Source organism: Notolepis coatsorum (assembly GCF_963971535.1).
Source record: "Notolepis coatsorum genome assembly, chromosome: 13".
Taxonomy (NCBI): Eukaryota; Metazoa; Chordata; class Actinopteri; order Aulopiformes; family Paralepididae; genus Notolepis; species Notolepis coatsorum.
Window position 1 is genome coordinate 76,373,214 of NC_140177.1, and position 25,969 is coordinate 76,399,182.

The following is a 25,969-nucleotide window of genomic DNA, read 5'->3' on the forward strand; positions in this document are numbered from 1 at the left end:
TGCCACAAAGAAAGGTCACTTTAAAAATAGTATAGTAACAGTGTATTGCACTACCTAGGGACCTAGCATGTCCTTCATGCTCTGTAAATAACTATGTACAAATACCGTGATAATAATAATAAATAATAATTCATTTAATTTATATAGCGCTTCTCAATAACCCGAAGTCGCTGACAGTAGTCGGGAGCAGGGGTACAAACAAAGAGGCGAAAGCAAAGAAACAAAACAAAACAACAAAGAAACAAAAACAAAGGAACATGAGACCATGGGGGGAACGGGGGAGACAGCCTGATGGCACAAAAAAAAAAAAAAAAAAAGACTAGAGACATATCGATCAGGTTGGAGGGGAGGGGGGGGTTTAGGGGTGGGGGGGGTTGAAGGCAAGGGAGAACAGGTGGGTTTTGAGGCGAGCTTTGAAGGTGGAGAGTGTAGGGGAGTCTCTGATGGACTGGGGGAGGGAGTTCCAGAGTCGGGGTGCAGTGCGAGAGAAGGCCCGATCTCCGAAGTTTTTGAGCTTGGATGTCGGGACAGTGAGGGAGGCAGTGGAGGAGGACCGGAGGGAACGGGTTGGGCGGTAGGGGAGAAGGAGATCAGTCAGGTAGGGGGGGGCCAGGCTGTGGAGGGCTTTGAAGGTGAGGAGTAGTGTTTTAAAGTTAATGCGGTGTTTGATCGGGAGCCAGTGGAGGGAGTGGAGGACAGGAGTGATGTGTTCGCGGGACCGGGTGTTAGTGAGGAGGCGGGCGGCTGAATTTTGGACCATTTGCAGTTTATGGAGGGAGCGGGAGGTGATACCAGTGAGGAGGGAGTTGCAGTAGTCCAGGCGGGAGGAGATGAAGGCGTGAATGAGGGATTCAGCAGCGGGGGGGAGAGGCAGTGACGGATTTTTGCGATGTTGCGGAGGTGAAAGTAGGATGTTTTGACGATGGAGCGGACGTGGGGGTCAAATGAGAGGGTGGGGTCAAGGAGGACACCAAGGTTGCGGACTAGGGGGGAGGGGGTGATGGTGGAGTCGTTGATGGTGAGTGTGATGGGTCCGGATCTGGTGAGGGTGGTTTTGGTGCCAATGATGAGGAGTTCAGTCTTGTCACTGTTGAGTTTGAGGAAGTTGTGGGTCATCTAAGTTTGGAGTTCGGTGATGCATGATTCAATGTGACTGAGGGGTGGGCTGTGGGGGGATTGTGTACTGATGTATATTTGGGTGTCGTCAGCGTAACAGTGGAAGTTGAGGTGGTATTTGCGGATGATGTGACCAAGGGGGAGAATGTAGCAGATGAAGAGCAGGGGGCCAAGGACTGAGCCTTGGGGGACCCCCTGTGTGACTGGGGAGGGGGGGGAGGTGTGGCCGGAGAGGGAGATGAATTGGTGTCTGTCAGTGAGGTAGGAGGAGAACCAGTCAAGTGCTATGCCCTCAACACCCAGTTGGTGCAGCCTTTGGAGGAGGATGGAGTGACACACTGTGTCAAAGGCTGCACTGAGATCGAGTAGGATCAGGATGTTGAGGGCACCGGAGTCAGCGGAGATGAGGAGGTCGTTGATGACCTTTACCAGTGCAGTTTCGGTGCTGTGAGCGGGACGGAAGCCAGACTGAAGGGGTTCATATAGGGTGTTGGACTGGAGATGGGAGTGGAGTTGGGAGGCAGCAATACGTTCCAGTGTTTTTGAGAAAAAAGGAAGATTGGATATGGGGCGGTAGTTGGAGAGGGTGGATGGGTCGAGAGTGGGTTTTTTGAGGACAGGGGTGACAGCGGCGAGTTTGTAGGGGGAGGGGACGTGGCCTAGGGATAGTGACTGGTTGAAAAGGGCGGTGAGGTGGGGGATGAGAGCAGGGAGGCAGGCTTTGGTGAGAGTAGTGGGTAGGGGGTCAAGGGAGCAGGTAGTGGTCTTGGAGGTAGTCATGAGGTCCATGATGAAGGAGGAGTCAACTGGGGCGAAGGCAGTAAAAGGGGTGGGAGGGATGGAGTCAGGTGGGGGAAAAATGTTGGTGGGGGGGGCGAGGGTGGGGGAATTGGCGATGCGGGCAGTCAGTGAGCTGTTGATTAAAGATACTTTATTATTAAAGAAGAGGAGAAACGAGTTGCAGAGGTCAGGGGAGGAGAGTGAGTTATTGTCCGGGGGTTGTAAGAGTTTCTTGACAGTGGAGAAGAGGGTCCGGGGGTTGCGGTTGCTGCTGTTGATGATGGTGGAGTAGTGGGCAGATTTGGCAGCTTGGAGTGCATCACGGTAGGAGGAGACGTGCTGTTTGTGGAGGTCGGCGTGGATGGTGAGGCGGGTTTTTTTATAGAGGCGTTCGAGTTGACGGCCGGTCTGCTTCATGGAGCGGAGTTCCGGAGTGTACCAGGGGGAGGAGGTGGTGAATGAGACAGTGATGGTTTTCAGGGGTGCCAGTGAGTCGAGGGAGTCAGAGAGAGTAGAGTTGAGGAGGAGGGCATAGTCGTCGGGGTTAGAGGGGGCGGAGTCAGGGGGAAAGGCAGAGGATATGGATTGAGACAGTGTGAGAGGGTCAATGGATTTTATGTTACGGAAAGAGATGGTGCGTTTGATGGAGTGGTGGGGTGGGGGAAGGGGAGCAGAGAAAAGGATGCAGTAGTGGTCAGAGAGTGGGAATGGGATGGGGTGAGGATTGGATATGGGTAGGGAGGCAGAGCAAACAAGGTCAAGTGTGTGGCCTTTGTTGTGGGTGGGGAAGTTGATGTGCTGGGTGAGGCTAAAACAGTCAAGGAGGGAGAGGAAGTCAGGAGTGAGGTTTGAGTTTGGTTGGTCAACATGGATGTTGAGGTCACCGGTAAGTAGGAGGCGGGTGGAGAGAGTGGAGGCTATGGTCAGGAGATCAGAAAGTTCAGTTAAAAAAGAGGGATGAGGCTTTGGAGGGCGGTAGAGGAGTAGTGCAGTGATAGAGTTGGGGAGGGAGAGGGTGATGTCCCACTATGTTACCTGTTTATTGCACAATGTTGTCTATTGGATTCTATTATATGTTGTACTACTGTATTGCACATCGTTGCGGGCAAGACCACCCGCATTTCATTGTATACTTGTATGCCGTGACAAATAAAACTCTTGACTTGACTTGACTGGTATCTATCTTCTTGTCGCTCTATGGAGAAGACGGTAAGCTAATTTGGCTAAATGTTGGCTTGTTCCTTTAAGAGCTGCTCCCGTAGCCTCTTTCTTTTTTTCTTTCTTTCTTTCTTTCTTTCTTTCTTTCTTTCTTTCTTTCTTTCTTTCTTTCTTTCTTTCTTTCTTTCTTTCTTTCTTTCTTTCTTTCTTTCTTACTCTTTCTTTCTTTCTTTCTTTCTTTCTTTCTTTCTTTCTTTCTTTCTTTCTTTCTTTCTTTCTTTCTTTCTTTCTTTCTTTCTTTCTTTCTTTCTTTCTTTCTTTCTTTCTTTCTTTCTTTCTTTCTTTCTTTCTTTCTTTCTTTCTTTCTTTCTCTTAAAGGGGAACTATCTTATAAATGGCCTTTTTGAGTGTTTAGCATTGTTTCCTAGCTATGTGAACTTATATTAATATGATCTATGTCTCAAAATTCTCATATTGGCGCATTCTTCCAATTCTCCTCTCACAATATTCACCCTCACTGAACTGAGTCGTTTGAAAATGTGCCTATATGTGATGTCATATAGTCACTGCTGCATGTTAATGTTCAGGCGAACACGACGATGCACAGTGGTTTAGGAGCCCAGGCTCAAAACGGCTCGAGATCTTGAGGTAGAAAAATGCTGTTTTTGAGGACTTGATTAGAAATACAAAACAATGAATAAAAAAAATATATATATTACAGAGGTGTTCCATAGACTCACAGGAATTGTGTAAAAGTGCCCAAATAGTGAAAGAAATTGTAAAATAGTTCCCCTTTAACACATTGTCTCTCTCTCTCACCCCTGCCATCTCCCTCAGGTCCATCTGGGTTCAGGGGACCCCTACACCCCAGGCTTCCCCTCCTTCAACCACACCCAGTTCCCCCCGGCTCAGTCTTCTGGTCTGCCCTCCATCCTGGCTCAGACCATCACAGGGCGCATGGCCACCACCATCATGGGGTAGCTTAAAAATTACATTTATCTGAGGATGTAGAAATGTTCTCATATTATTATATACAGATGAGAGATCAACTAAAATTTGAAGGCGGCACTTCTATACCCGTCCATACATTAAAGTAACACATAGATGACCAGTGAAATAATTTTATACTAAGCAGTCTACACTGTGCACAGGATAAGATAAAGGTTCCATAATCCAGTAATTACCACGAGTATTCAGATCTGCTTTTTACTTGATGTAGGCCCAAGTCATAAAACAGGAGCGAATGACGTGTTTTATTATTTGTTGTCTTATTTCTGCTCCCTGGAAGAGTAGCACTCCTGTGCATAGGGTGCTCAATAACCCTCCATTCTCCCATTGTAACCTGGATGTAGTTCAGAAGTCTTACTACCGTATTGACCCCAACATAAGACAATTTCTTTCCCATAAATGACACCTGAAAAGGTGCTCTAGAGATTGAAGGTCTGAAAGAAAGTGGATCATTGGAGAGTTATGTCTAAGCTAGAATGTTTGGTATCAATAGATTCCCCTCAATGTCTAGTTTAATTTCATACCACTTGGTCTGCGCCAGCTTAGAAACCAGCTATAGCCATCAAAAGACTGCAATGTTAATGTTTGACAGATGATCCGCCATCATTTTCAGAGGGTTAAAAGTAGGCGAAGTGGGAGAATAATTCTAGTTTTAAGGTCATGGTGATCAATGAAGTCAAAAGATGAATGTTTTTGTATATGTTGATGTTCTACTGAACAAATGGTCACAAACCATCACGCTTTCTATCAGGTTTTATTGACTTATTTTTGCAAATCCAAATTGTGCTCCTACACCCCCCCCCCCCCCCCCCCCCTCTCCATCCCGAGAGGTTGTTTGCATGGGAAGTAACCTACTGCAATAGTTTCCCAATAAGTAGATTTATCATGGATTGAATGTAAGCCCACTAAGAAGCTGCAGCGCAGGCCTAGGTTTCTCACCACTAAAGCCATCGGTGAGATCGTGCTGCACATGGTTATAAAGGATGGGAGACAACACTCTAATGACACAAGGTTTTCATACCATTATCCTCTCTGGCCCACAGGCAGATGGGGGGCCCGACTGTGCCGGGGGAGTGGGGAGGCATCAGCAAGCTGGGAGCCGACACAGATGAGGTCACGCTGGAGGTCAACAATGTGCTGACGGAGAGAAAGATCAATAATGTGTTCGGAGTCATCAAAGGCTATGTGGATTCAGGTAAGATTTCATCCTATTAGAAAGCACAATGTAACTATTACACTGTTGTTTTAAGATGTGGTTTCATCCTATTAGGAAGTACAATGTAACTATTACACTGTTGTTTTAAGATGTGGTTTCATCCTGTTTAGGAAGTACAATGTAACTATTACACTGTTTTTTAAAGATGTGGTTTCATCCTGTTAGGAAGTACAATGTAACTATTACACTGTTTTTTTAAGATGTGGTTTCATCCTGTTAGGAAGTACAATCTGAATACAGTACTTGAAAATGTGCTGATTGTACCATGAGGAATTTCACAGTTGGGTTCTCAAAGCACATTAACCCATTATATTCCCTCAGATCGTTATGTGGTTCTGGGTGCCCAGAGGGACGCATGGGGCCCAGGCTTTGCCAAATCTACGGTTGGCACCAGTGTACTGGTTGAGCTGGCACGCTCCATCTCGGACATGGTGATGAATGGTGAGTTCCAAATGCCAGATTATCTCTGTTGCCCCCCCCCCCCCAAGGTTTCATATAAATATTGCATTTAAAATGAAAGACGTCATCTGCTTTGACCAGTACTACATGCTTGCTCTAAATCCTTGGGGACAATGTGATTGCTTTATTCATGCAATATGCATTTGTTCCCCTTCTAACAGATGGATTCAAGCCAAGGAGAAGTATTGTGTTTGCTAGCTGGAGTGCTGGAGAATATGGGAACATTGGTGCCACCGAGTGGTTGGAGGTGAGAACTGCATGTTGAACATTTTAAATGTTTTTAGAAATGTTTTAGAAATATTATTTTTTATAATTTACAGGCACTGAAAGGTGGTTGGATAGTATATTATTTTAGATTCACATTATTTATTCATCTCTACTTTTAGGGTTATCTGTCATCTCTGAACATGAAAGCCTTCTCATACATCAACTTGGATGGAGTTGTGACAGGTATGCACCATGCACATTGCACCATGCACACCATGCATGGTCGGTGTACTAATGTCCAAGTCAGAGAGAACATGTATCTATTTTGTACATCTTCATTGGATAACGTGATAGAAGTTGGGACGTTCACTACATGGACTGGACGATCCTTTTAGCCAACGCTAAGCTTCCAATAAAGACATTCAACGATCAATTATCCTTTTAGCCAATGCTGAGCTTCCAATAAAGACATTCAACAATCCTTTTAGCCAACGCTAAGCTTCCAATAAAGATAGTCAACGATCCTTTTAGCTAACGCTAAGCTTCCAATAAAGACATTCAACAATCCTTTTAGCTAACGCTAAGCTTCCAATAAAGACATTCAACGATCATTTTAGCCAACACTAAGCTTCCAATAAAGACATTCAACGTTCCTTTTAGCCAATGCTAAGCTTCCAATAAAGACATTCAATGATCCTTTTAGCTAACGCTAAGCTTCCAATAAAGACATTCAACGATCAACGATCCTTTTAACCAACGCTAAGCTTCCAATAAAGACATTCAATAATCCTTTTAGCCAACGATAAGCAATTGGTTTTGATAGTCTATCAGTGAGCTGGATGCAATCCTACCTGGAGGGGAGAGAGCAGATGGTGGAGGTAAACGGTACCCTATCCCCCCCCCTCACAGTGAGCTGTGGTGTTCCACAAGGAAGCATACTAGGTCCGCTACTGTTCCTAATTTATGCAAATGACATGTCGTCAGCTTGTGACTGCAACTTGTTCCTGTTTGCGGACGACTCAGCCCTGCTGGTCTCTGACAAGAACAAGTTACAGGTTGAAAAAACCCTCAGCTCTGAACTCGGCAGAATCTGCATATGCTGATAACAAACTATCATTACACCTGGGCAAAACAGAGTCCATTCTCTTCGGTTCAAATAACAAACTCAGCAAGACCGACGGCTTCTCAGTTACAGTGGGTGACAATATTGTCACAAGGAAAGAAGATATTACCTACCTGGGTTCCATCCTAGAGGCAAATCTTTCCTGTGACAAAATGGCATCCAATGTAATAAAAAAAGTCAACCAACGAACTCGTTTCTTGTACCGGATCTCCTCACTGGTAAACAAGAATACCCTGAAGACTCTAGCAGGAGCACTCATTCAAGGGTACTACGACTATGCTTGCACCTCATGGTACCAAAGCACCTCAAAGGCGCTAAAAACAAAATTACAAACATCTCAAAACAAACTGGTCAGACTACTGCTTGACCTTACTCCTAGAACCCACCTCACCCCTGCCCACTTTGACAACCTAGGATGGCTTAGAGTAGACGACAGAGTACAGCAACTTGCAATGGGCCTGGTCTACAAGATACACTACACGACCAAGGTACCCATGTACATGTCAAAATACTTCCCAAAGGTCAGTGAATACCACGATCACAACACCAGAGGGAGCTCCACAAATCATGTTAAACCCAGATTCGGCTCAAACAAGGGACTAAACACGTTTCGCAATTATGCCACATCAATGTGGAATGCCCTACCCAAAGCCGTAAAGGAATGTGAATCACTACCCACTTTCAAAAACACTCTCAAAAAACACCTAAGGGAGACTGCAACTCGAAACTGGCCCCTGTAAATGTCCGAACACAACCCCCTCCAATGTACAGTAAATGACCAAGTATGGTCTTGTCAATAATCCAATGTACAGTTTTGTTTGTACAGTTGTACAGTGTCCCCCACCCACCCCTCCTACCCAACCTCCCCCCCCCCCACTCCTACCCAACCCCCCCCCCCCCACCCACCCACCCAACCACCTCCAATGTACAGTCCCCCCCCACCCCCACCTACCCAATCCAATGTACAGTTTCTACGTCAAATGTATATACTCTTTTTTTCTGGACAATTTTTGTATCACAAACAGTACTGTAATTGCAAATCTGGTATGTCATAAATGTATAGATGTAGCAGTACTGTCTATCTGTATGTCATGTATGTCATATATGTTACGATGAATTGAAAATGGGGGACCCTGATGTAAACAAGACGAAAGTCTTTCTCTGGTCTGCATCCCCTTAACACTTGTATGTATTGAGCTGTACTGTACTGTACCCATTCTGCAATCTGTTAATAAAGTTTTCAATCAATCAAAACCAATAAAGACATTCAACAATCAACGATCCTTTTAGCTAACGCTAAGCTTCCAATAAAGACATTCAACAATCAACAATCCTTTTAGCCAACGCTGAGCTTCCAATAAAGACATTCAACGATCAACAATCCTTTTAGCCAACGCTAAGCTTCCAATAAAGACAGACATGGGAAAGTGTTGTTATGGAATTTCCCCGGAAACATGCGCAGAAAGAATATATTTATCCCAACCAGAGAGAAACGATCAGATTAAGTGTTTACATGGTTATTAGGTGCTAATATTTTGCTATTGACCGGATTATCGAACCCGATTTAAATGTCCTTCCGATTGAGGTAACCAATCATCATGAGGCATTTTTATTCTGATCTGGCTATTATTCTGATTATTAGTGGAATATTAGGGTTAATCTATTCTAAACACAGCTATGTTTGAATAGTTTTGACTCTAAAGAGTATACAGATTCCACTTGGACACAGGCAAAGTTGTCCTATAATTTGATGCACTACTGAAGGACTTAATGCTGTGTGATTGATTCTAGTTCCCTATTCTCTCTACTCTGCAGGTCTGAATGGGTTCAAAGCCTCAGCCAGCCCCATGATGTATGACCTGATCGAGAGCACCCTGAAAGAGGTACCAGTTGTTATTAGAATATAACTAGATGTATGCCGCCGACGGCCGATGGCAAAGGGGCATATCCCCAAAATGCCCTAAAATAGTAGGTAGGGGGAGTGTTTTTGACTTAATTCAAATAATGTATCACTTTCAACTAGATTTTTATTTTATTTGTATTTTAGCCTAGCTTAACACTTTGGGTGCCGGGAGCCGTCTTTAGACGTCTTTGCTGGCCATGCTAAAGTTGCCGGGGGACGCTGTACGTCGTCTTTATATCAATATTTCAAAAATCTGCGATCGGATTCATAATGTCCCTCCGCTGGCCTGAGATCCACCAGCAGGACCCACTGAGCTCTCTGGCGGTTCAGGAGCGCCATCTGGTGGCCGATCGGCGCAAGCGCTTAACAGGAAGCGCACTAGAGGTTTTGCTAGACGTCCGTATTGCTTCCGGCCACTCGGTACATGTCCCGTGACTCTAGCTCGTCACTCTACATAGCGATCGATTGCCAATAACTCGATAAACAACATGATTTGGACGTATATACCATTATACAAGCTGGAGATGGACCGGGTAATAATATATCCCATAATGATAAAATTTCTACTCGACGATGATCGCCCAACGGCGCGCGGAGACTGGGGTGAGTTTCAGCGTGTAACGTTACCGTCTTCGATAATAACTGATATTATCAACATTTGACCCACATTAGATGATTGGTATAACGCTGCCCACGGAATTATAAACGCCCCCTCGCCCATCCGGTCAACATCAGATGACGTGTAGTAACTTCTAGAAGTACGTCTAGTTGGAATTTTTTATATCGCGCTGATTGCCATCAAACTGTATTTCATCATCAATATAATGCATTTGGGGCTATATATCACGTTCTGGAGAAAGCTGCAGAAAGAGATGAAAACATACTTATACATTAGACCATACTTTACTATGAATATGTGAATGAAAAAGTTTAACGTTGCTACACAATGAACAATACATATAGGACTTTGAATGGGCCCTAATAATGGCAATGTAGCAATAGAATTTAAAAAGTTATAGCCCTGCAAAGAAGGGGACTTTCTCCATAGACAAATAGCGCTGGCAATCTATGGTATATCATTAATTTAACCTTAGGCAACCAAAGTGTTAAAACTCCGGGAGAGGCCAACAGTTTGGCTAGCTGGTCCTTATCCGCTTCCATTCTTTTGTGCTAAGCTAGGATAGCTTGCAGTCGTATAGCTTTCTACTGAACACACAGAGAGGAAATAGGTATCTATCTTCTCGTCTGACTCTGGAGATGATGGTTAGCGCATTTCCCATAAGGTTGGTGTGTTCCTTTTAAAAAAGAGCGGTGCCATCATTAGGTGAAATGACTCAATATTTCATAGGCCTCCGCGCTATAGTAGGACACGCATATTTGTCAGGTTTGGTGCAAATCGGACAAAGAGTTCACATGTAATACATCATCATGTTTTTGGGAAATTGGATCTCGCTGCCATATGGTTTGGTGACATCTGTTTGGTCCCCAGATGTTACACTGCACGTTTTATAATAATTGGGAGGACAGTTGAGGAGTGGGAGGGGAAGAAAATCCCAAATGCTGTAAAATCCAATATGGCGAGTAATGGGTACTTGAACTTCCTCATTGTCTCCCTTGTACCCTTGTACCGACCAGTAGGAGAACATGCGCACAACAACCAGGTAGGGGAGGGGGGGGGGGGGTTGGCACAACGACTAAATTGGGACGGGGAGAAAACAGAGAAAATCTGAGAAAGAGAGATAAAAAAAAAAAAAAAAAATTAGAAAGTTGTAATATGAAACCTCTGAAATCGTTTGTTTTTGCTGGGTGCCATTAGGGGCTGTGACTTAAAGATCTACAGTAAGTTTGATGATGGCCGTGTCCTCTTCCTCTCCCTAGGTGAAGAACCACAATGACATGTCTATCTACAGTCAAGTGTCCAGGACCAACTGGGAGTCTGTTGTGTAAGCTGGAGCATGTTACAAGATGGGCACTCATTTAATTAACCCTTTACCTGCCTCCTGTAGTTACTAGGGCTTCTCTTTTAGGTCAGCTCTCATTTTCAGGTCTAATTTCACAAATGTGTTCACTACATATACAGACACTTTCTCCAACCTCAATTCATATCTTGTTCATCTAGCCTACTATTAGAGACATTATACCTACAGCATGTGTACATAGTATCATTCGTTAAGAGAAAGCATATCTACATAATGTATCACATATTAAGAAAAGATGCATACACGTCATGAGCTAAGAGACAACATACTGTAACTCTCATACACACACTCCCACATAGAGCTGTCTCTACGCCTGTATGTCACAGTATCACATTGCTAATATCCAAAAATCTTGCTTGTTTGACCATTTATGAGTGATGCAGTTCAAATATACAAAATATACTAGGACAGTAGCAAAATACACATCGAACAAATTACAAAATAGCTATTGAAAACGAAGTAAAAAAGTGTTCACCTGCCCACATTTCACATGGATCCACAGCATTCATTCACAGATTCACAAATATTAATATTGACATGTACACATCAGTGGCGTCGTTAGCCCTGGGCTTCCGGGGCTTTAGCCCCGGATGTTTTTCTCCTAGCCCCGGATCTAAAAAAAAAAAAAAAAAAATTGTTTAAGTTTTTTTTTTTATTATTATTTATAGATGTCAGCATCCCCATTGTCTGTGCTGAATGTTTGTTAGTGTTTGGTATTTTTTTTTGGTTTTTAGTACTTTTAAACATTTTTAGTAAGTAGTTTTCATTTGATCCTATAATTTTTTCATTCACCGATTTGTGGACTTTTTTTTTAGTGTCCTGAAAGGCGCCTTATAAATCAAATGCATTATTATTATTATTATTATTATTATTATTATTATTATTATTATTATTATTATTATTATTATTATTATTATTATTATTATTATTATTATTATTATTATTATTATTATTATTATTATCATCCAGGAGGGAAAAGACACTTTGGATAGTAGGGACTGCATCTCTGCCTGTCCTGGCCAGGAAACACTTTGCAACTGTGATCTCCTCTGGCAATAGTTGGATATTGTAATGTGTGGCGAGGGGTTGCAGCAATTCCACTGAGAGAAACTGGTCTGAGGCTGGATAACATGCCTGTATGCCTCTCATAAGTTGTTATCCAACTCATGAGAACCTGCTCTCAAGCTCTTGCAGCATTCTGTCGACGACTGGATAGAACAGTCTCTGTCTCAGCTGATCTCCTGAGCTGAGGTCTGAGCTTGTGCCACAAGATGACTCAACTACATACTCGTCCATCCTTTTCTGCTTCCTCCTTTGGCTGGTAGTATGTTCCTCAATCCAAAGGCCATTACATATGGCCTTTGTCCTGTCATACATGTCCACTGCCATCTCTGAGGTGCGATAACCTTTGAGTGTGTCCTGCACTGTGCTTTTAAATAGTACAGATATTGAAGATGTGCACTTTAACGCAGCAGCACCTGGAGCCATCCATACCCATGTCCAGTGTCCTATAATAAGCTTTAATCGAACCTCGGATAGTCCGGTTGGTTTGGGGTGGTGTGAAAGCTCATTCACCCTTGCAAGTGAACCCTGCTGCGGTTCATTTGAGATGTGAATGCAAAGCGGACCAAAGGCAGGAAAAGACCCAAAAATCCAATATTTTTTTTATGAGAAGACTGAAACATATGTATATAATGAAACACACAATAGTTTTTTTTCGATTGCCTAAGCATGATTTTGAAAACGGGGCCCGGTGTTTCAAAACACACAATTAGCACAACCACACACACAATTATCAGAACACCTCAGATCCTTTGCTAAATTAAACACTTGTCAAAACCATACACTAATTTTGTTACCATATGAAACACACGTTTCATATGACTTAATTCTGTTTGAACCAATTACACACACTGCTGTGCTTAACCTAAAACACATTTAGCAATTCTACTTCTCAGTGATTAGAGTACTGTAAGTGAAGTATGCAGAGAATGTGCAAATATACAATAAATTCACCAAACACTACACAAGACCAATGCTGTAGACCAGGGGTCTCAAACTCAATTTACCTGGGGGCCGCTGGAGGTAGAGTCTGGGTGAGGCTGGGCCGCATCAAATATTCCACAAAAAAGGGTTTCAAGTATTCAAAAAAAAGTACAACTGATCCAATCTTCTCAATCTTTAGCAATAACATTTTAGAACATGAACAGTTCTTCAGGCTTCTCAGTGGTGTCAGTGGACTCATCCACAGCTATGGAAATGCACTGTGCATTTTTTTTTATTCTATCGCAAAGCTGTTTAATCAAATCACCAGCCAGTATTTCAGTTATTCTGGTTGCTGTGCGATCTGAGGGGGATGTGCTTTTGTTTGCCTTCAAACATGGTCTTCATCACTTCAGTCATACATTATTTTCAAATAGCTACCGTTTTTTGGCATATAGTCACATAATTGGTTTGGTGCTGGGACCAGAGGAGTAGCTGGGGGGGGGGGTTAGGATGATTCCAAGGGCCCAGCACTGGGGGGGGGGGGCAGAGAACACTATTATTATCTTTTTATTAATATGGTTTTATTATTATTATCCTAAAGTAAGTTAATGTAGATGACTCAAAAGTATAATCATCCGGCCCGCGGGCCGCGAGTTTGAGACCCCTGCTGTAGACTGATGAAAATATAATTTATTTATCTCCATATACCCAAATCAATGATGCAGACTGATGAAAATATAAATGTTCTCTCCATATAACCAAATCAGTCAACATTTCAACATGGAGAATCACAACAATACATGTCCCAGTTTTCATGCTACTATAGCATAACACTGTAAGCTCATCAAATATCAGACAAACATAAAATACTGTATCCAGTACAGGTTAAAATTACAGTAACACAATTTTTTTTTGAAAAAATGTAAACAGAAAATACTAGACATTATCTCTTTGCCTAGCTGGATCTGGCAAGATACATTTTTGTTGTGATTCTCCATGTTGACATGTTTACTGATTTGGGAAAATGGGAGAAAATTTATATTTTCATCAGTCTGCATCATTGGTTGTCTTGTGTAGTGTTTGGTGAATGTATTGTATATTTTCACGTTCTCTGTGTACAGTACTTCACTCTCCTTCCATTTTGGTTGAAGACAGGTGAACTCACCTGCTGCATTTTTATAGTGCTTAAACCTGATTGTGTATCTACAATTAAGCAATGGTGTGTTTGTGCATCTGATGGCTGTTTAACCAATAGGCTCATGTGTGGTAATTTGACATTCTGTGTCTAATGTAATGCAAGTGTGTTTAGTGTTTTGCAAATCACTGTGTATTGTTTTGCAAAAAGTGAGGCTGACATTGTAGGGGTGCAAATCTGGGCCTATATTTTGCTCCTTGAGTGTAAGGTTTTGATAATTGTGTAATACTTTTGATTTGAGTGTTTATGCAATTGAAGAAAACTGTAAAGACTAGAGATGAACTGTTTATTTTATTTATTTATTTTGATTTGGTCCTGTTAACTTTGAATTTTCTATGGGGACTGCCCAGATCCCTCTCATGGACCTGGACCTCACTTTGAGAACCTCTAATGATTCTAGTTATTCAGTATTCATCTCTAATTACTCTAAAATTGCGTATTTCTGTTTATTTCTGACCCCCGCCTCCACCCCCCCGGGCTGAAGCCCCCAATGTTTTCTAACCCTAAAAACGCCCCTGGTACACATACTGAGTAATAACATTGAATAATGATTTTGAGAATGCGATACACATAAAGTTAGCACCGGTTAGTTTACTTCCTGTTTGACAGTGAAACGTTGTCCAACTCTCTGCATAGGAGAGGGTCTCATACATTGCGATGTCTTCCAGCATGGAGCCTCTGAAGATGGACGATCCCGCTTATCCTTTCCTCACCTTCTCCGGCATCCCCTCCGTCTCATTCCGAATCGCCACCAACTCGGTAATTCCGCCTACTGCAAGTATACGGTTGAAAACATGTGTTCCCCCGAATCCCAACAAGCACGTATTGTCGTCCTTTAAACCATTCCGCTAGAACCACAAATTTCAGGTTATTCTTTTAAATATGTTTGACATTTCTTCAGCCATAATTGCTGACGGGACTCCTCTTTGAACCCTACAGGACTACCAATACTTTGGCACCTTGCTGGACACCCGCGAACAGCTGAACTTGGCGACGGCCAGTCAGACGTCTCGGCTGGCGGTGACGGCGGCCCAGGTGGCCGGTCAGATGGCTCTGAGGTTGGTCCACGACCACATCCTGCGGCTGGACGTGCAGAAGTACGAAAGGGTCATCCGCGCCCTTGTGGTTGAGATCAACCGCAAGGTCAGGCTGGTTCAGAGGGTGAGTCTCTTCAGGCTACATTTTGTCCTTCAACTGGGGGCGTCCAGGTGAAGCTGTTGTATGGTAGTTCTCACCTCCCCCTATGTGTACAGATCCCATGGGATTAAAGCGGCTACTAGGAGTTTATAACTCATTATGTAGCCATCTCTCAATTCAATACCGCAAAAGCAGATGAAACGATTTACGGCACGCAGACCAGAAGAGCTATGTTTACATTTTCCCCAGGCAAAGTTTTGTGGTTAATTAACTAATTCTAATAAAAAAAATTACGTTCTATTTTGTAGGGGTGGCAATCACCAGAGGCCTCACGATATTGCGATATATTGGGCTCTATTAGCTTTTTTCAACTGCAAATTATGTCCGCAATGGAAAACTTTGGGGATCATTCTTTCCAAAAGCAAAGAGGCCTAGAAGCGTGGCTAACGCTAATGGCGCGCATACCAGCGAGGCTAACTGCCTAAGAAAGCGGGCACAGAGGCACTGAAAGAGGATTTCACTCGTCTAATGAACACACTAGAGTAGACAAATATCAAGATGTATCCATCAGTGGACCAATTGCATGCTTTTGCAGAGGACAAGAAGCCTTCAGTCGACTCCTTCAGACATTAAGCACCCCCCACAGCCCAAATGGAATTATAAAAAAACCGATATATATATTTTTTTGCATTTGGGGGGTGGTAGTCGACTACCAGTCGACAATCGGCACATTTTGGCCAATCAAAGTCGACTATACAAATCCTTAGTCGGGGACAGGCCTAATATATACTGTACATCCGTGTAAATGAACATAGACTCAAATTTACTTTAGATCTCCCGAGTGACACATAAGCATTTTATATTACCTAAACATAACATCTGGGCCAAAACTTACCCCAAAGTTGTTGAAATGGTCCAAGGCTTATGTAACCTAGGTGTACTAAAACAATGTTTACTTTAACGTTACATGTTTCACCAATGTCAGGGCTTGACGTTGACACCTGCCCACCTGCCCAATGCGGGTAGAATTCGCCATTGGCGGGTAGATGCGTCATTCTACCCGCCAATCGAGCGGGTGGTTTTTTTTTTCTATGAAAAAAACACATTGTAGTCTACAAAAGGCATCTGGAATAATGAAGTCAATCCAGCTCATACTATATAATACTACAACTCCCACAGGACTGGGTGCGCACAGTGTGCTCATTCATTGGCCCATCCACTTCGCCTGGCCCCTATCGCGCGCGTCGTGTTGCTTCCGTGTTGTGTGTCTGGCAGCTGACGGCTGAACGAACGCTGTTAACATTAATAGCTCAACTGGTTACAATACAGACAGTTAGCTAACGTAACGTTACAATGTGGCGGCATATTGTGGGTGTGAAAAGACCCGGTGAACCAAACCACCAACAAACAAAAAATAGAAAAGATGAGACCGAGTCCGAAAACACGAACAAAGTAGAGGAGGCGTATAAAAGAAAGCGGGTGCTCCAGACTAACAAAGCCCTGTTGCAAATATTCAGCACCATGGACAGCTTCTCTCTCTCTCTCTCTCTCTCTCTCTCTCTCTCTCTCTCTTGTTGGGTTATGATCGGCGTATAGTGTGCATGTAAACGCACTCAGTGTTAATGTTATATGAAAAATACATAGCTAAGTCATGTTTTTTCTTCAGGGTAGATGCGCAGAAAGGCTTGCATGTTGGCAATACATACCGAAACATAAACAGAGCCAAGGAATTTATGTTCTACATTGCTGAGGCTGAAAGGAATAAACTTAAACAAACTATTGCCAGCACAAAGTTCCTCTCAGTCATGAGTGATGGCTCTACAGACAGTGCTGTGATGGAGGAGGAGCTGGTGTATGTGAGATGTGCAAGAGCAGGGAAGGTGGAAGTGTGCTTTGCTGGGATCCAGTCAGTTGACAAAGCAGATGTCACCCACATCGCCGAAGCCATATGTCTGCTGATGGAGACAGTGTCAGGGAGCAGTGAGGAGGATGCTACAGGACAGTGGAAGAAGAAATTACCTATATTTATAACTTTTTGGGTGGGGGCGCGAGGTCTGGGATTTTTGGCTAGTGAAAATGCTGAGTGGCTAGTGACTTTGGAAAACCACTAGCCACAGTGGCTAGTGAGCCAAAAAGTTAACGTCAAGCCCTGTTCACCATCGTTACGCATCCTGCAAACAGCTGTGTTTAAAAAAAGAAGAATAGTGTTAAAAATAACGTGCGTCGTTCTTTCACTCACTTCCAAAACAAATGCAGATGCCAGCCAGAGCAAAGATCTTTACGACACGAGGCGGGAAATGCAGTCTTCATTCCAGGAAAGAACTACCGCCTTTGTCCAGAGCGCCAAAATCAACACAAAATGACCTAGTAGCTGCTTTAATTATGAAAAGGATCCACCAGAGGGCAAATCTGAATCCTTTAGAAATACTCTTTACCAAGTCACTATTGGCACCTGTGGAGCCTGTTTTCTGTTGCGATCAGTTTATTTAGTCAAATTATTGTTTTTGTCTGGTTCCCACATGCAGCCCCGTCATGTTAATTCTGAGTGCTAAATGCCCCCCTGTGGTTCCTTTCTGAGTCCAGCTGCAGCCCCAGCTGCTGCCCAAGGCCCTGACCATGCAGTGGCTGACTTCTGCGTCCGGCTCCTACGGTCGTGCGTCCCGTAGCCTGGCCTCACTCATCCAGAGAAGTGATCTGGACGACGTGGAGATGTGTCGCAATATTAACGACCGCATCATGAGGGTAAGACTGTGTGTAAAGAACATTATCTGGGCCCATATATTATATTCACAAAGTTTTACCAGAGGAGTGCTGATAAGGGATCAGTGATCAGGAACACTTGTTGCTTATGACCTTATTCAACCTACACAGACATATAGGCTGACTCTAGATCAGTGCTCCCGCTTTGAGAGGCTTTGTGAATATGGAGTCGGATGTAGAAATAGCCTAACAGGATACTAGGAGGTCCCACAATATGATCACAATACTAGAGTTACAATATTGTAATATCACGATATGCGATTTATTGTGTTCTTTTTCGACTGCAAATTATGTCAATAAAAAGAAATATATATCATCTGTTTTATCTAATTACTAGGTAACATTTTCAGTCTGTTCACCTCATTCCAATAATTTTATTGCAGTAAAATGAGATTGTCAAGTATAATGTAATGAGCCTGAAACCGTTATGTCGGAGGAGTGCGAAGTGCCTGTCAGTTGCCAGTGACCATCGGTTTTGTGACGATATAAAAAACGTAATGACTTGATCATCAAACACTACTGTTGCTAAGTCAAACTTTATTTAATATCATACTTAAGCAAGGTTATGTAACAATGTTTAGAGCAATGTTTAAAAAAAAAAGTTTGGCTGGGGGTGACAGTGGGCTCAGGAGGTAGAGCAGTCGTCTGGTAATCGGGAGGTTCCCGATTCGATCACCGCTCCTCCTGGCAGCGTGTCGAGCTGTCCTTGAGCAAGACACTTAACCCCTAACTGCTCCCAACAAGCAGGTTGGCATCTTGGCATGGTCGCCTCCACTGTCGATGGGTGAATGTGAGGCATACGCTATAAAGCGGTTTTGGATAAAAGCGCTATATTTTTACACATTTTTCATCTTCTTCCTCTATTCCACTTCCTGTCCCTGTAGGTCGAAAGTAGCCTCCTGTCGCCTTACGTTTCTCCCAAAGACAGCCCGTTCCGCCACATCCTGGTGGGCTCGGGACCCCACACTCTCAAGGGCGTGTCGGAGCACCTGGAAGCCCTCGGGAACAGCAACCCCGTAGCGAGCACGGACCTGTTCCGGAACCAGTTTGCCTTGGCGACCTGGACCATTCAGGGATGTGCCAACTCACTAGCAGGGGACATCTGGTCATTGAATAATGACATCTAACCCCCCCCCCCCCCCCCGTCTTGGTTCGGCCCACCCGACACAACCGGCAATGTTAGTGAACGATAGTGGAAAAGCCATAGCTGTATGGCATTCTAAATTAGGTTCACCCATTTTAGGGAATGTTAAATGTGGAGGTGTTCCTAAAAATGGAAATCAATAATACAGTCTAATTCACAACACTCCCACATATGATCTCCATACCTCTTTGAAGTTCTGCACATGGGCAGACATTATCATGCTACAGTACCTTTTAAAGATTCAGTACAATGAACATTTTGTTACAGTACATTCAGTACATTGCTTCTTCTTTTTTCTGTTTTTAACAGAAGGTGTGTTCATGTAACATTACCCAAAATGTTAGAAGTGTTGTTATTGTGAAAGTAATGACTAAAGCCCTGGTGATCACCGCCCCCCGCTAGATATATCAACAGAATCCAACCATTTCAGATATCCAATCTGCTTCCCTGAAGAGATTGCATAATCTACTCGCGTTACCCTAATTGGCCCATCAGTCTTGTCAGTTGTCGGTAGTTGTAAAGGATATCAGCTAGCTAGTCCACAGACGAGTAATGAAACTAGTTTGCTACAATTTAATACATTTTAGTGGTTCAAAAACATCCATAGCTATTTTGACAACAATTTATTTATCACCTGCTATTTGGCACACTGCCTAACTGAGCAGCGCGTGTGCACCGCTGAACCACTTGCTCTTAGGTTAGAGCCGCAACACAGCCTACGTGAGCAGCGTGTCGTCCTAGAGACATGTCACAGAGCCTATTTTCTTTAAGTAGGACATGAGGTGCTCTGCAAAATAGACATAGAAAATGCTCTGTTGATCACGCCGTCTGTGTAGACACCATCACGCATGCGAGGCAGCCCGTCATGCTGGCTGTGTGGCCATAGTGTTAGTCAATCTCCCATAGCAACCCAATCACACTGGTCCCATACATTTGTTTGCATTTGAAAGCTTCATGTATTTTGATACTAACTTGACATCTCTTTCCAATGAGCTGCCCCACGACATACTGAGAGATGGCTGTGCTCAGAGAGGGTGCACTAAAACAGTTATAACAAATCAAATGATACATTTGAAGCTGAACAATTGGCCCTCCTGACATTTACATTACAGAATAAGCTTTGTCTGACTGAATTCATATAATTGTTCTGGTTCTTTAAAGCCCCTAGCAAGGTGAATCCCTGACTGGCTCCTAATTATATAAAAGGTGTTATTATGTAATTAGATTCCCTGCATCTCATGCACCGATCATATTTAGAAGAAAGATGATTGATGCGAGCTATCTCGCCAAGCTGACTTCACAACACTTCAACCAATCATCTCCCCTGTGGGAAAACAATGCACTGTACTTTTCATTGCTTTCATGCCGGGATCAGACGACAGGGATACTCGACTTCATTCGCAGGATGGCCACTTGTATACACCAAATGTATTGTATGTTGAGGGCCAGAGCATAGTGACATGGGGGTCTGTATGCATGCTTTTTTAAATTTTTATTTTACTCAAATTTTAACTTTTGGGTGATTCTGTGGTTCAGTACTAGCATACAACATTGGATATGGTTGTAGTTGAAAACATCTTATGGTTTCAATGTGCCCCAAATACAATCAAATATCTTAAGGTGGTGAGAGGTCAAGGGACCCCATTGTAATTGGGCTTGTCGATTTCTTTCCTCATCAAAATGTTGCGACTTTGGAGGGCGATTTTACTTCCCAGTAACTTGGCATGAAATGGCTTCTCTTTGAGAGAGTAGAGATGTCGCCAGGTGATGTTGTATGCGTTGCATAGCTTTGGCTAAGCTATTTTGACACAAAATGTTGTAGTCAATGTCTGTTCCCACAAACACTACTACACAATATTTCTGTCTTTCACGACAGTCAGATTAGGTTATCATAGCATCGTAAAACCTCGCTGTGTCTTGGCCGGGAGACGGGGCTCACTGCGTGCTTGTCCCAGACAGATCACCGCATGCCGCCTTGGCCTAAGGTTCGCCAGGGGTCTGGGAGGAAGGGTTTGGTTTTATTAGTAGAGAAATTGTCAGACGTCACAGGGATTCACACTAGATGAAAAAAGGCAAAGAATTCAACCATGCTAGACTTTTCTTCAGGGTGTCGTGGGGCTTTCCAGACGCCACATGGCTGTTCTTCCATTACGTCGCACTACAAGGGGTGAAGACGTCCGTTCGTCGCCTCCGGTGTTCATGATCGGGCACGGCGCTGGAAATGTGTCTGCATGAAAGAATCGTGTCAAAATCTGGCTGAATTCATGTCGTCTGATCCTGGCATTAGCTAGATTGAGAATTCAAATTAGCCTGGCATGGTTTGAAAGCTACTGTGTTAAGCTAACTAGCAGACTGGGGTACATCGCCCAAACGGTGTTAATCACAGAGTTTCAGTAGCTCAAAAGCAAAGCTAATGCTAGCTAACCGTTTCATGTAAGTGGATGAAAATCTATTTTTTCTAAAGACTAGAAGACTTTGCTTCTTAGTCCCAAAATAGAGTTGGTAGTTTATTCCATGGCAGCAAAGCATTTTAGTGATTGAATGGAAAATAAAATGGTACTTGAGCTGAAAGGGTGTCAATCAAGCGACCACGCCCCCACAATCATGAGACCACACCCCCACAATCATGAGGTTTGAGCAGCCAAATGAGCTGTTTTTGAGCTAAGTTTTATAATAGTTATTTTGTTAATAGTTATAATATAATAGTAATATAATAGTTATAGTTTTTTTATTGAAATGTTGGTGGATACTTAATTACAGTCGAGTTTGATATGATGTATATTTTACATGTGTAGATTATGCCGTTTTCAGAACAATATCCCAAGCAGCTCATATCACAAGTGTGACCTTGTACTTATGACTCGGACATAAAAGAATAAATTACAAGAGGTCAGTGATACAGGGTACAGGGTCCTAGTTATTGTTTTCCTAGAGCAAAATTAATGTTACAATACAAGACTGCCGTTATTCATGGAACACTGCTGTAGTGATATCGGATTCAAACTTGGGCTGATTTCATCGGTAGTTATAATAATTTATTATATTTGTGCTGAATCCGCTACTGAAGTTGCTGTCTAAAGATGAATATTTTGCCAAGGGGGTTGAGGCCTAATTTGACAGTTACAAAGAAAGTGTTACACAGGAGGACTACACAAGAGTTACACAGAATTTGCCTAGAAGCATTACTAATATGAGACGATCAGCTGTTGTTACTGCTACACAGTACGGTCTCTGCCCACTGGTGCTTAATGAGTCTTTTTCAGAGCAAAGATGGACACTAAGGTCCTTGTTTGACGAGCAATGTTATTCCATGTAAACTACATCACAATGAACTTTGTGAGTGGTCTGAAACGGCCACCTGCTGACATGAGAACAATCTGAGGGAGAAAAGGCTCTTCGCCAAGAGGCACCGAAACACAAACGATGTACTACGTCTAGGCTATTTATTTCATTATTTATTTATCAGTGGCAGGGCTCACTATAAATAGTGTTTTTTAATGCCTTTTTTTAATAAATGTATAATTATCGGGAGCAGTGCCTTCCATAATTATGACAGTTATACTGTCGAAATGACAAAAGCAGCATCTGCTAACGGAAGTACACCTGCTGACCGACAACTAGTAGGCTGCTGACCACATAGCAGCCAGCACAGCCAGTTCTCAACCAAACCGCTCATCCAGAGCAACGGCATGCATGATTTCTCACTGATGCCGCGTTGACAATTTGAAGCTCCCGTCTGGTATTTATCACACATCTCAAAGGATGTGTGACAGACATGTACATACAGTACCATGATCTGAAAGAGTGACAGAGGTACTGTATCTCTACAGCTGACTGGCTATCTTTACTCAGTAGCCTACTGGTATCTCGGCGCATGTACGCTTCTTATCCTGAAAACATTATCGGGAGCAGTGTCTTCCATAATGTGAAGAAGAAGGTAGTTTTTTCCTACCAGTGTATGTTCATATCGGAGGCAGTGACCTCCATATTTCACTGTAGGGGTGTATGACTTTTATTATCGGGAACAGTGTTTCCCATAATGTTGTGTGTGTGTGTATATATATATATATATATATATATACAGTAGGCCTACATGACAATACATACAGTTGTCCGCATCTTTATGGCCATTCTGCAACGCTCAGTGTTCCATTATTATGTTATTTACACAATATAGACGTGTAGTTACAACTCTGGGCCCGGGCCAGGAAAGACGCCCACAGCTCCTGCTCACTGGGTGGTCCATTTGCACAGTCTGAAATTGACCTATCTCAAAACCCTGACGGACACTTTGGCCGAGGGAAACAACATTTGTGATTGGATGATCAAGAGAAGAGGCCGGGGTTTCAGATGGGTCAATTAAATGATGATAATATGGGGAAATTATAGCCACTTCACCTTTCATAGTGTGTAGTCCACTTGTTGTCCACCTACTGTCTTTGGCATAGTGGAATGTACTGATATCGTTAATCGGAATGATTCAGATCTGTGCCAGTGGTCGTGGGTGAAGGAGCTACAAGTCTCTACTCTGGACCGGACCTCTTCTTGAACTAGTGTCTGATTCTGCTGTTAACTGTTTTTCTTCATGCCACATTCAGTAAAGAACTGATTGAGTAAACTAATCCAACTATCAAAAAATCTGTTTATTTTGGGAATATGTTAACAAAAAAAACAATATTTAAGACCAACACTTTTAAATGTGGCCTTTACTTTGGTTGTCTTCTACAGTTCAGTTCATATATTACTTCCTTTTCCCCCCCATTCTCTCTTGTTAAAAGGGTCGACCTGTGCCTCTTGTTTCGCGACTGCATAATGATTCTTAGATAATACAGTGTTCTTAGTGGATGTATATTTATTTTGATTATCAACATTTATTTTGAAATCATCATAGTTCTTTGGCTATATTTCTGGTGCTTTTGATCTTGTCTTGTTTTTTTGTTGTTGCTAGAACCAAAAGTTGATAAAAAATTAAAAAGCCTACCCAGACAGGTTACACTTAAAGGCACATTCAGATCCAATCCCAACAACCGGGCCACTTCGCTGCAGGGTGGTGCGTTTGTGTGGAATGGCCATTTGTTTGACATCATGCTGTGAGCTTTTTAACTCCGCCCCCAATCCTTTGTGATTGATTGGCCACCACAGCGAATTCTACCTTCTCCCAGAACGCATTTTTTATTGAATTTTTTGGGGCAAGCCCATGCTGTAACAACTGTCAGGGCCCAACTCGAAACAAACTACCCCCAAAAGAAGGGGAAAATGTTTGTGGATCTGATCTGAATGTGCCCTTGAGTTAGTTACAGTAAAACTGATTGTACCAGTTAGTTACAGTAAAACCGATTGTACCAGTTAGTTACAGTAAAACCGATTGTACCAGTTACTGTAGTTACAGTAAATCTGATTGTACTAGTTAGATTACCGTCATCCCTATATGAAATCGATGTGAAATATGAGCATTTTTTTTGTCAAAATATTTGTAGACAAAATGTTGTTTCATATGAGGTATTAATTTCTTCTTACTGGGAGCTTTTTGTGCACACCACTGTTGTCTATAATTGTACAATTAGGACAATTTACCAAAACGATTTAAAATGTCAGGAAATGCCTCTTATGAAATAACATTCTCTTGATTTAGTTGATTGAATTCGTTTGACAATTAAAATCCATAACCACTGCAGTACTTCCTTTGAAATCATCATGGTGATTAATATACTAACGGCAGAGAGGCTTGTTTCTGTTCTATTAGCCACTAATGGTGTGGAGGGTAAACGGATAGCGGTTAACTGAACTAAAATGAGACATGTTGCTTAAAATGTTGCATGTCCAAATGATTGACAACCCACTCGCAACAAATGGAAGTATATTGTTCACCGTTGGATTGGAGGACTTGTAGGGTATGCATCGTGTGCCTTTCTGGGGACTGTCCGTTTTCTTTTCTTTTAGGTGGCATTATGAGAAATCATGGGTGACTTGTATTTTCAAAGTTGTAGGCACTTAAGATGTGTATTTTCTTTCAGAGGCTGTATACCAGCTTGCTTAGCTTATCATTTTTGTTTGCTGCAATAAATCATTACGTGCTCTTAACTAGTGTTGTGTTTTCATTTAAATTGTATTAGTTATTATTTTATTAAATATTAAGATTGGGCATCATCGTTTGACCTTCATGCCCTGCTGAAATGTGATGATTGATCATTTTTTTTCTTTTTTTTAAATCAAGATGAAAGGTGAAATAAGTGATCAAATGGAATTTGTAATGCAAAAACAACTTGCAAACAATGCTTTACATTCATGTTTTACTTCAGTACAGTAGACTTGTTTTTTTTAACCCCATGGGAATGGACTTCTGGAGGACTGTACACTACTGAAGTAGCCACTGTATGCAGGTTAATTCTCAACCAAAGGTCATAGAAATTAAATGGTTTTCACAATCTTATTTGCAGGTGAAATGGCTTAAATGTCATGATGGCCTATTAACACGTGGGTTCTGTTAATTATGCAGTCAATACTTTATTTCATATTGGTTGCAAAACAATATTGCATACTGTATTTTTGTTTATTCTGACAGGCTGATTGGAAGTTCTTAGTGTAGCAGATTAGCTCTGCCTGAAGCCTAGTAAGCCTAATATCCTCCTTGGCCAGGAGAGAATCAGCAGATTAGCTCTGCCTGAAGCCTATTATCTCCCTTGGCCAGGAGAGAAAGAATGAGGTACAAAACTTTTAAGGTAAGTTATTATTATTATTATTATTATTATTATTATTATTATTATTATTATTATTATTATTATTATTATTATTATTATT

The 25,969-nt window shown here is 42.5% G+C and overlaps 1 protein-coding gene across 1 annotated transcript in view; it reads left to right on the forward strand.

The window, feature by feature from the left end:
• LOC311239684 (transferrin receptor protein 1-like) overlaps positions 1–25,252 on the forward strand; it is an 87,073-nt gene extending 61,821 nt beyond the window's left edge. The window contains exons 8-18 of the mRNA XM_084328086.1: positions 3,892–4,031; positions 5,106–5,257; positions 5,600–5,719; positions 5,899–5,984; positions 6,124–6,187; positions 8,883–8,950; positions 10,849–10,913; positions 14,799–14,889; positions 15,070–15,291; positions 17,851–18,009; positions 18,912–25,252. Coding sequence (XP_084184212.1) covers positions 3,892–4,031; positions 5,106–5,257; positions 5,600–5,719; positions 5,899–5,984; positions 6,124–6,187; positions 8,883–8,950; positions 10,849–10,913; positions 14,799–14,889; positions 15,070–15,291; positions 17,851–18,009; positions 18,912–19,154 — 1,410 coding nt within the window. The 3' untranslated portion in view covers positions 19,155–25,252. The remainder of the gene's footprint in view (positions 1–3,891; positions 4,032–5,105; positions 5,258–5,599; positions 5,720–5,898; positions 5,985–6,123; positions 6,188–8,882; positions 8,951–10,848; positions 10,914–14,798; positions 14,890–15,069; positions 15,292–17,850; positions 18,010–18,911) is intronic.
• The last annotated feature ends 717 nt before the right edge of the window (positions 25,253–25,969 follow it).